The 11,766-nt window shown below is 39.6% G+C and overlaps 1 protein-coding gene across 1 annotated transcript; it reads right to left on the reverse strand.

Annotated features, from left to right (window-relative positions):
• Positions 1-4,053: 4,053 nt before the first annotated feature.
• Positions 4,054-5,563, reverse strand: coa3b (cytochrome C oxidase assembly factor 3b). The gene is made up of 2 exons (XM_085157206.1): positions 5,327-5,563; positions 4,054-4,381 (listed from the first exon to the last, which is right to left on the reverse strand). Exons 1-2 carry the CDS (start codon positions 5,484-5,486, stop codon positions 4,275-4,277), a joined length of 267 nt encoding a protein of 88 aa, XP_085013332.1. The 5' UTR covers positions 5,487-5,563; the 3' UTR covers positions 4,054-4,274.
• Positions 5,564-11,766: the final 6,203 nt, after the last annotated feature.

Genomic DNA, 11,766 nt, shown 5'->3' on the forward strand with positions numbered 1-11,766 from the left:
GTTTCTTATGGCAAAGGGTTCAGTGCCGTTCTTCTCGAAGACGCCACAGAAGCCATCAGTCGGGCAGTTTGGGAGATCCTCATACTGCACTTGTTCTCCACCCACAGCCACTCACCAGCCAGGTTACACAGGCCTGTCCACACCTGCCAACAGTAAGCAAAGAGATACTTATAAATACAGTATAAATACAGTCTCTCACCAACACAAATGTGTGCATGAAACTGCCCAGCCTCATCAGTGGTACTCTCTTGTGCACTCTGTCGTGCAGTGGTGTGGTCACCTGGTGTGATGAGGGAGGACAGGTCATAGCTGTGGATCCAGTATGAAGAGGCTGGATCATCTGTGTCCATTGTATCCAGGGACCTGCCTTGTTCTAATGCGTCCTCCCAAGTCTTATTCTCCTTCACCATAATCAGGTTTCCATCGTAACATCGGAAAGCACGATTATCATCACAATTCTTGTTTTCCCATTTTCCTCTGTTTGTGTACACACAGTTTCCATTTTGATCTGGTTCTGCAAGAAGTGCAAGAAGCACAATAGAGAAACAAAGACTGGGATAGATTTCAGAAATATTTCAAAGGTAAATAAAACTAGATTTAGTGTCAAATCATTTAGCCAGTACAGCGTTTATGTCTCTAACAAAGAACCTCTTTGCTGAAGTTGCAGCTAAAACGGCTAAAACAGCTGGTTTGGGCCATCATTAAAACTCTAGTATAGTCAACACTGTGGTTGAAAATACTGCTGAATATTGTAAATCTGACCCTCTGTCAGCACTAATGTCTCAAATGGATTTCAGATCAAAGTGCAAAAGACTTTATTTTTTATAAAAAATTTATATCATTGGATAAAAAAAACATTTTTAAACGACCTGCTTTTTAAAAGGTTTAAAAGGTATTGCTTGCTCGGTTTGAGGTAGCACAAACAAAGTTTGATGTGTCACATGACCCTCTTCCTATTGAAAAAACAAAAGTTGTATCCAAGATGGCCGACTTCTAAATGACCACCATGGTCACCACCCATCTTGAGGAGTTTGCCTGCTCACAAATACTAATGTGCCACAAACAGGACTTTAATATCACCAACCATTCCCATTTTATTACGGTGTATCCATATAAATGGCCCACCCTGTATAATGACCAAAAAGGAGCTATTCTATTGTATTCTAAAGGTAGTCCTGCAAACTGAATAATGGGAAGTGCTTAAGTTTTTCAAAGGACTGCAATGAGTCACATGACTGTATAATTCAAGTGAAGATGGCTATTTCACCTCCTCTGGACCATTTCCATGGACTTGATACATCCTCTCGGTACAAACCAATCCATCCAAAGCCTTGGAATACTTCACTCTGTTTTGCATTTCTGATTTGGACCAGGTCAGTGTGGTGCTTCCTGCAGAACGCTTGTGCACTTGCCCAGTTTCTCTTGTAAGAGTCAGTATAATACGTGAAGTCCAGCAGATGTGCACACACGGGGAAAAGAATGAGCAGGAGGGCAACATTCTTCCTCATTGTGTTTTTGACAGAAGAAAACTGGAACAAAAAAGCCTGCACAGCCAGGACACAGAGGAACAGCTTTACAGCGGGACAGAGCACAGTCACTGAGTCCACAAACTGCTCTACTGATAAATGCTGAGAACAATTTTAATCAATAAACTCTTCAGTAGAGACAATTAAAGTGCACAGATGTAGGATTTTGTGTCTGTTTATAGAAATCAATAAAACATTTAGAATTTCAGAAACATAAATAAAATTTTAGAAATAAAATGTTTTAATTATTAAAAAAGAAAAAAGAAAAGAAGACAAAGCAATAGAAATAATACTTTAAATGAATCACTGAAATGACATTTGCAAAAAAAAAATGAGTTAAGTTCAGATCTGCCAGTGAGATAACTTTTCTTTTTTGGGGAAGCAGCTATTTCCTCTGTGAACCATCCATTCACTTCTACTTATGCTTTTTCAGGGTTGCGGAGGGCACTGGAGCGAAAACAGGATCCACCCTGGACAGGTCGCCAGTCTGTCGTAGGGAAAACACATAAACAACCATCACACCCTGGGCAATTTAGTGTTTAGTTCCAGTTAACCTATTCTCCCACTAACTGCATAACTTTGGACTGTGGGAGGAAGCCGGAGTAGCTGAAGAGAACTCACGCAAACACAGGGGGAAATCCAAACGTCATACAGAACAACCCAGGAGTGGTGGTGGAATTGAAGTCAGGACATTCTTGATGTGAGGCAACAGTGCTAACCACCGCGCCACCACACTGCCTTCTCTGCTGCTTGAAAAATGTAGATGTAAGAACTCTTCAGGAATCAAGCCGTTTCAGAGACTACAGTGACTGTGGTCCAGTTTATACAGGAATACTTTGTTAATGAGCTACCTTTTAAAATCTATATCTTTCCTATATCCATGTAACAGTTTAATTAATCATGGTTTTCAATCACTCATATGAAAACAGGCCTTAATCCAGTTGATCTCTGTCACTTGAGCTGTGTTTATTATCACTAACTGGTTGTTACACATTTTCCTCAAGGCATCTTCAGCTGTATATCTTACTACTGTTAGCTGTGGGTTAGTGCAAAACATTACAACAAAATCAAAGCATAAAATGTTAAGAAAAAACCAACAAAGAAAAACATTTATATCATTGGATAAAAAAAAACATTTTTAAACGACCTGCCTTTTTAAAAGGTTTGAATATCTTTAACTGCCTTGAGAGACATGACTGTTTATATTGCTTGCTCGGTTTGAGGTAGCACAATGGAAGCACTGGAAGACTGCGGTGTGGACGTCTTCTTCGTACAGAAGATTCCACTGTAACATTTAGCTGAGCATTCCCCAGAAGTAGAAGGGAAATGTTACTGTAAATTAGATATACAGTAACATTAAGTTACGTTGAAACCAAGCCCACCATTGTTTTTCTTGTGACATTACCAATAAGTTTGATGTGTCACATGGCCCTCTTCCTCTTGAAAAAACAAAAGTTGTATCCAAGATGGCCGACTTCTAAATGGCCACCATGGTCACCACCCATCTTGAGGAGTTTGCCCCTCACATATACTAATGTGCCACAAACAGGACTTTAATATTACCAACCATTCCCATGTTATTACGGTGTATCCATATAAATGGCCCACCCTGTAGAATGACCAAAAAGGAGCTTTTCTATTGTATTCTAAAGGTAGTCCTGCAAACTGAATAATGGGATGTGCTTAAGTTTTTCAAAGGACTGCACTGAGTCACATGACTGTATAATTCAAGTATGCCTCATATTTACGAGACGTGATGAGCAAATCAGCTGATCTAAATCCAGAGCACTTTGTCCTAGATTTTTAGGAAACCTGAATGAATGAGCTTACAGCACATGGCTCCAGAAATCCAGTTCACATTAGGCTATGCATAAAATGGCATAGAGCTCATATTTCTTACTGTGCAGTCAGGAACATTTAGATATTTTGCTGACATCAGCAGGGTTGCTTGCAAACTGAATGCATTTAGCCTGCATGTAGCTATGTGTACAAAAATGTTTTGGGAGTTAAGATGCTTGTTGATTGAGCTATGGGCTTTACTTTTTATACACAAAATTGGGATCTTACATAAATATATTGGGTGGCTGTGGCTGAGGTAGCACAACTCACCTGCTAATCAGAAGGTTGGTAGTTTAATCCCTGGCTGCTCCAGTCTGCACGCCAAATATTAGGTAAGATACTAACCCCAAGTTGCCACTAAGATGCACCAATCAGAGTCCTAAGCATAGGAAAAAAGTGCTTGTGTGAATGATGCACTGAATGAATGAGCAGAAAAGAGCTACGTGATTACCATATCTGTATAATGCTAAGTAAACATTGGTCATTTTTTTCTTGAAAACTGAATTCTTTAGTTTTACTGAGACACTTTCTACTGTTCTGGAATATGCCACTGATATACAATGACTAAAATGCTCTAGTCTGGACTTATTATTGGAAATACACTGAAATATGAATAAACTGAAACCTGTTTCTATGTTAACTGTTTCATTTAGAGATTTCTTATAAATTTACTGAGAATTTATATGCATAGATGGGCATCAGTGTTTTATTCATAGCACATTAGGCTTACAGTAATGCAGAAAGCTGATCAGAAATATATATATATGATTATATCTGCTTTTATTTCTTTCCAAGCAGAAAAGGATCCAGAAACATTGTAATGTCCATATATGAGCCGTGATCCCTCCGGCTTCCACGTGTAAACGTCTCCACCTGTATTAAGGGGCCAGAAAGCCCAGTCCAACTGAGTCAGGAGTTGGCACCAGTCCGTGGCCCTCTGATGATGTGGATCCTAGCTTCCTCATCCAGTTCCTCCACAATTCTCTCCTGTTTCACAGACAGGATGGTGTAGCTAACTGGGAAACTGCAGGTTAAAGGAAACATTAAAAGAGACATGTGTGTAGTTTAACTCGTGTTTTAACTGGAAACCCTCAAGCCCAAAGCTAGCTGAACAGTTAGCAACCTTTAAGGTGCATCGCAGTTAGGTTTAGGGGTTCAAACCTATTTTGTTGTAGAGCCCCAAATAGGTTTGAAAAAAAAAAAAATAATAATAATTTATATATATATAATTTTTTTCTTTCTTTTGGGGGGGGGGGGGGGGGTTGTCATAAACTAAGAGGGCAAGACTCGCATCATGTCACATGTTTAGGGCAGGGAGATTTTGTTCTGCCATTAAGACATAGTGGACAGCTGTCAGGCTATCCATCCGATCCATTTAACTACGACATTTCACATACATCACTATAAATCTGAAGCTATAAAACAACGATCGCTGATTTCTCGTCAGTAGCAAAAGTCATCATCTCCAGTTAGAGACTTAATATTTTCATAGTGCGTTTCTTTCTTGTCCATAAATCAAAGCACAAGATTGTGTTTTAACGGGTTAAAAACAAATAAAAACTGAATGCGGTGACTTCTTAAAATTAAATACATTCACAGAGCTACAGTTTCAACAACAAGTAACATTTGTTCTGCTGCCTGTGCATTATTTATAATTCTGTTTTATTGTGTTATAAATAAATTTAAGTGCACTCAGTTTTTTTAACAAGTCTGATGATCAACTCTGCTAAACAGACTGTATCTTTAATAAAGTGTAATATTTACATGTTTAAGCTGGATTTGCAGACCCGCACATTTATGGCTCACTGTGAACACATCCCGATGACCTGCTCTGCCTTCACATCACGGGGTTAAACCTCACCTCTCCCCTTTCTCTGAGGAGTGATGAACACATGGACTGTTTTAGTCTAAGCACCCAAACACTCCTGTCATTCACTCTTTGAGCGACCTGTGAAGGATACAGATGCCGACCACAAAAGCTCCTATAGACAAGCCTGTCAGCAGGTTGCGGGTTCGGATCTGGGCTGCATTTTTCTTCCAGAAATCGAGATTCTTTCGGTGGCGGAGGAGTTGTTCCTCCGCCGCTGTTAGTCTGGGTTTATCAGCTCCTTCCTTAGACATGACTTCTTTGAATTGTTCGCTGCGCGAAAGGAAAGTGTCGCATAAACCGGAACGGCACTTCTTCTTCCTTATATTGTTTTTTGGCGATTGGCAAACAGCAAAATGGTGCATTACCGCCACCTACTGGTGTGGAGTATGCAATGACAGAAAAAAACCCACCAAAAAATTCAAATCCTCCCAAACAAATGAGTCTGCCCTAAAAACAGAAATATGGTCTGAAAACTTTCACTTCTCGAGTTCTTATGAAATAAATCAACCAAGTCCAATTTCACTTTCATATCGACAAGCTTTTTGATCAGTTATCATCTTTCAGCATCATAATTCTGACAATGCAATAAAACATGTTCTATTGTTTCCTATTTTCTACTGCGGTCACACTCCCCTGTATGGTGTTTCCCTATTAAAAGCAACGTGTTATTCAAACCGGTGTGTCCAAATCTAAGTCAAGATATAATTGTTTCCTCTCTCCTGTCTGTTTCTGTGCAACTTCTCCTGCTTTCCTTTGGATTTTGTAAAACCTCCGCCCTTTCCTCTCTTCCTCCCATGGCTTTTGGCACCTTTCTTTCATTTTGTGCCGTACTCTACTCTTAATCTCTTTTCTACTAACACTGATATCCATATCCACCATCGGTCTCTTTGCAGCTTCCTTTGCTGTTCTGTTTGCCATAAGTCCCTTCATAGTAATTCTGTATAATGTTTGAATCTCTATCAGAATGTCAGCTCTGCAGTCTGAATGACTGTCTTGCAAACTAGCCAGTGATAAACTTGAGTCTGAACATATCACAGATCTTAGTGGTCAGCATCTTCAATCCACTCTGACAGCTAACAGTATTGAAACCATTTCTCAGTTACACTGATAAATCATCACTGATCCTTTTCCTTACTTTGATATGAAATTCAGGAACAACAAATGCTATCCCACTTTGGTTGGCTATATTCTTGCATCTGTGTATATTTTGACATAATTGTAATACTGATTAATATATTCCTGCACTGTATGAGAGTTTAAATAAAACCCCTCCTTTTGTTCAATAGTGTGAAATCGACTACTGCATCAGGGAGCATCCAAGGTGGTTTTGTAGGCAACATAACTATATGACTCATGTTGATCTTGTCCAGAGTAAGTTCAATGGCTTTCTGTCCTACTGGCCACACAAAGGTCATCAATTCTCTTTTAATTTTTTCGCAGCAGGGGTGTAAAATTGTTTTTGTTGGATGTCATTGTAGACTTGCCCAGTAATTCAGTGCTAGTTGCTCTCTCCTTATTTTTAATGGCATTTCTCCCATTTCTACCTGTATTGCTGCTGTCGAGGTTGTTTTGAATGCACCTCTGCAGACTCTTAGTTGCCTGATATTGGATGATGACTTGTTCTGGCTGCAGAATTATATAATATACACCCATAGTCTAATACTGATGTAATTAACCCAGCTTTAAAAAATGTCATATCAGCCCCCCATTCAGTTCCCACTAAGCACCTCATTATATTTAACACTTTCTTGTATTTGTCTATTATTTTCTGAATATGTACTATACATGTTACCCTTTCATCAAACCATAACCTCAGAAATGTAAATTGTTTTACCCGTTCTTATTCTTAGTCTAAAAAGCTTCGAAAGAAAATCATCTGGACTTCTTTAAGTGGCGTCACTGTCTCTTCACAGCATATCTTTCTTATTTTGTATTATTCACCATTTGACCCTAGAACTGAAGAAGCTTCTCAGATGAGAGGTGAAACGTCTTTCAAGCAACTTAAAGAAATTCAGACGCTTTTCCTTCCAAGCTCCTTAGACTACGATGACCTGGAGGACTGAGAACCTTCAGACATCTTTCTTATTCTTGTTCATTTAATCTGACCTTGATTTCCTCCCCAACTCTTTTCCTTGTAAAAAACATTATTTTAGTCTTATCAACTGAGAATTTACACCCCCATTTATATCATCACTGTTCTACTTCTGCGATTGCCCCCTGTACCTTACTCTTCTTAAAAACCAGACAGCATTTCATCAGAGCAGGGTCGGAGCAGGGTTTGTTAATTGCAATACCCCAAAGAAACCACTAGATGTCACTAGCAGGAAGGATGGTGATGTGTGTATATCTTCTGTTTTATCCAGTAGTGCTGCTACTGCATAAAACAACACTAATACTAATTTGCAGTGGTTTTTGTTAATAAATAGAAATCGTTGCAATGGTTTCAATTATTCAAAGTAGACTAAACAGATTTGAATAAAAGTATTAGAATCAAACTGGAATAAAAAAATAACAACACAGCACAACACAACTTGATTTCTATTTTTATTTCACCTTTCTTTTCAACTTTTCAACAAATTAGTTGAAAACAGCATCCGCAATACAACAGGATTTCTGTAAAGTCACATAAAAATGTAAAAGCATAGTTTTGTGACTGAATTTTTGCCATCAACATGCATTGTACCATTTTGGGCGCTCTCTGTTAACACGACTTCACACTACTTGAAAGCTTTGTGCAAGGAAAGAGACAATAAAAGAAAGGCAGAGAAAGCAATGGTGTGGCTAGCTAAGACAACCCTTCACTCCTTAAATATCAGTTTGTGCATTTTACTTCTCACAGTTTATTTATCTTAAAAATATACAGGAGTTAGGATTAGGAAAAAAAACACACACACACTGACATGTCCTGTGTCATGGCCCAGCTTTTATAAGATTTTATTTTGTTATTTAAAGGGAATCACCCTGCGAAGCCACAAGTCAGCGTCACCTCTGTTTCCTGCTTGTCCAAAGTGAACAGTCATTAAAAGATCAATTCATACAGAAGTGAATTGTAGTGGAAGCAGCAGGATCAGTCATGGACGCACAAGTTTTTTTGCAGTCTGTTTTGTGGCACCACAAGGGAGCCTGTAGTGACTGGAGCCCCACTGGATCATCACCAGTAGGGAAAAAAAAAAACACCACGTGGAACATTTTTGTAGAATCGTTGCAAATTTTCCAGCACACACTGGATGTGATCTGGGAATGTAGTTTCTTGCAACATGTACTCATATATTTATGCAATACTTATGTAAGAATGCTGTTTGTTGACTTCAGCTCAGCATTCAGTACAGTTAATCCCTCCAAGCTGATCACCAAACTTGTGGCTCTTAGACTCAGCAACTCCATCTGTATCTGGATCATGGACTTTCTGACCAACAGACCCCAGCATGTTAGGTCAGGCCATAACTGCTCTACCACCATCACACTCAACACTGGCACTCCACAGGCTGTGTGCTGAGCCCGTTCCTCTATGACTGCAGACCTGGGTATGGATCCAACTCCATCATCAAGTCTGCAGATGACACCACGGTGACTGTCTCATCAGTGACAACGATGAGACTGGCTACAGGGAAGAGGTAAAGCACCTAGCTGTGTGGTCTGACAATAACCTGCTCCTGAGTACCAGCAAAACCAAAGAGCTCACTGTGGATTTCAGGAGGGAGAAGACAGACACCCATGTCCCCATCTACATAAATGGCACAGCTGTTGAACGGGTCTCCAGCTTCAAGTTCTAGGGGACCCACATCTCTGAGAATCTGTCCTGGTCAACTAACACCTCCAGCCTGGTCAAGAAGGCCCATCAGCGCCTTTTTTTCTTTACGATACTGAAGAAGAACCACCTGTCTACTGACATACTGGTTAACTTCTACCGCTGTGTGATAGAGAGCATCCTGACCAACTGTGTCACAGTCTGGTGTGGGAACTGTTCTGTTGCTGACCGCGAGGCACTGCAGCGGGTGGTGAAAGCCGCCCAACGCATCACAGGGACTCCACTTCCTGCCATTGAGGATGTCCACAAGAAGAGATGTCTATGCCAAGCACGCATCATTCACGGGGACTCCTCTCATCCTGCCTCCAGCTCCTCCCCTCCAGAAGGCGCTACAGGAGCCTTCAGATTAAAACCAGCAGGTTTAGGAACAGCTTCTTCCCCACAGCTGTCACCCTACACTGTTCACTATTGTAGTCTGTTCAGAGAGCTACGCTTCCACTGCTGTAGATATATTCATAGCACTCTGTAGATCTGTTTACCTCACACCGATACATCTGTATATATGTAGTACATCTGTATATTTGCTCTTATTGCACTTACTGATAAGATGCAAACTGTATTTTGTTACCCTGTATTTAGACATGTGTAATGACAGTAAAGTTGAATTCTAAATGCTAAACATTTAAACAAAAGCAGCTACAGGAGAAGTTTTTAGAAGTGATTTTTAGAAGGCCAGTAAAGAGAGCATGGAGACAGATGGAGGACGCCAAATCCACTGAATCTACACGCTTCCTGTTTCCACCTCATCCTTCCAGTGCTCTACTATACTCTCTGCTCTCTCTACCACAACTGTCTTTGAACTTGCCTGGGCCAGGTCTGAGTCCAGCTTTGCAACTCCAGCCAGGTCACATGACACAGGGGTTTGCTCTGATGTCAGCAGGCAGGTCAGTGGAGCCCTCTGGTGATGGATTTATGCCAGTGAAACAGGAGGAGGCCTGAGAACAGACAGCAGGCTTAACTAGCAGGACAAAGTAGCATGTAGTACTTGAAGGAGTCATCACAGCCAATCAGTTCTCAGGAAAATGGAACATCACGTACATTTTCTCTTCTTTGATTTTCATCAATGTATTTCCTTTGAAATTTAAAAAATTATTATTTTTTTTATTTTGAAATATTTCCTTCTGTCAATATTTCTGCCTGATTAGAAGCTCGTAGGCACTTCCTGTCACTCTACAATAAAATAATGTAAAGGCTGCCCTCTCTGCCTCCCACTAGCTGACCTAACTGACACAAGTAAACTGTGTTAAGATACCCTACATGGACTAAGGTTCTTGGCCACATACATATAGATTTGTGTGGTTGTAGAAATCATGCCATGAAGCTCCCAGCGCACATTTTTGATGCTTCTGTCTGTGGCAGAGGTGGTTTGGAGCTCTGCAGAGCCTTGGTGGCTTTTACTGACTACACACCCCTACCCATTTATTATGAACTAACAGCACAACTGTTTGTGGGTTTTTTCTATATTACACTTGCATGATTTAGATTTATACTTATGTGGCAGCTATTCACTGGCCTGACAAAGTTATTTTAAATGATATCATGTCATGAATAACACAAGTTATTTTCCATGAAATCGAAAAGTGGTGAAATTCTCAAAAAATGAATGAGACGTGCATGTAATTTGACATATTTTGTTGTTTTGTGTGTGTGTTTGTCTCTATGAAATTTTGACGTGTATCTGAAAAACACAATTTTGAAAACACTGGAAAGACCTCAAGACATTTTTTCTTTTGCTTACTATGTAAACAAAATTCCCACCAATGCTTTTCAGTGTGAAATTTAGTGTGTAGAGAAAATACATGTGCCAGGTTGTCTCCATCTAGTGGTGAATAACGCATTACCACTACATCAGGTGAGTTTTTCTCTGTGCACAGTGACACAAAACTCATTTAACAACATAAACTATTTAAAAAATGATGCAGGCAGATCAAGGCAATGTTACAGATTCAGTAAGAACAGAAATTTATTGCAATCCTTCAAATATGCAGGGCGTCACACTAACACAGCTGCTTGTCCAGCATAGCTCTGTTATTATCAATTTGATTCGAAACGTGTCCAGTTTATTGTCTTAAACTGGCATTAAAGCTTCAATGAACTAAAGTGGTCCCTCTGAGTCAGCACCCAGAAAGCTCGTCTCTTTTAAAAATGTGGCCATAAATACGAGCGCTGCTAGGATCTTAAAACACTGGGGCTAAATCCAGACCTGAAATCTTTGGAAGTTTCACTCAGTAACAGCACCTTTTTAATATTATTGACTATATTTTATAGTCACATTTATATAAAATGTCAAACATTATACGTTAGCTAAAGGTTGAAGTCACAGAGCTATACTGAACAACAATGCAATTTGAGTTTTTCTTGTTTGTACTATATATTTGATTTACTGTAAGCAGCGGGAGTAAAACCTAAAGAAAAAAATAGTAAAAATATGAATGAATCTCTTTTTTTTTTTTTTTTTTTTTTTTTTTTTCTGCCTGTCCCATTTGGTTCTTTAGCCATCAGAATTGTTGTCTGAAGACCAACAAGGATACCCAATGGATTTATTTTGCCAAATGGATCATCATGGCATTGCCGTATTGGTCCATTTGATCGACCTTTGTTTTTATTATTTATTTTATTTTCAGTTGTTACAGACGGGACAGACATGAGTGAGGGATAGGAAAGGGAGAAAGAAAGAGGAAGGAAAAGAAAAACAGAAGGGGAGAGGGACAGTGAGAAAGGGG

This window comes from Neolamprologus multifasciatus, chromosome 4, assembly GCF_963576455.1.
Source record: "Neolamprologus multifasciatus chromosome 4, fNeoMul1.2, whole genome shotgun sequence".
NCBI lineage: Eukaryota > Metazoa > Chordata > Actinopteri > Cichliformes > Cichlidae > Neolamprologus > Neolamprologus multifasciatus.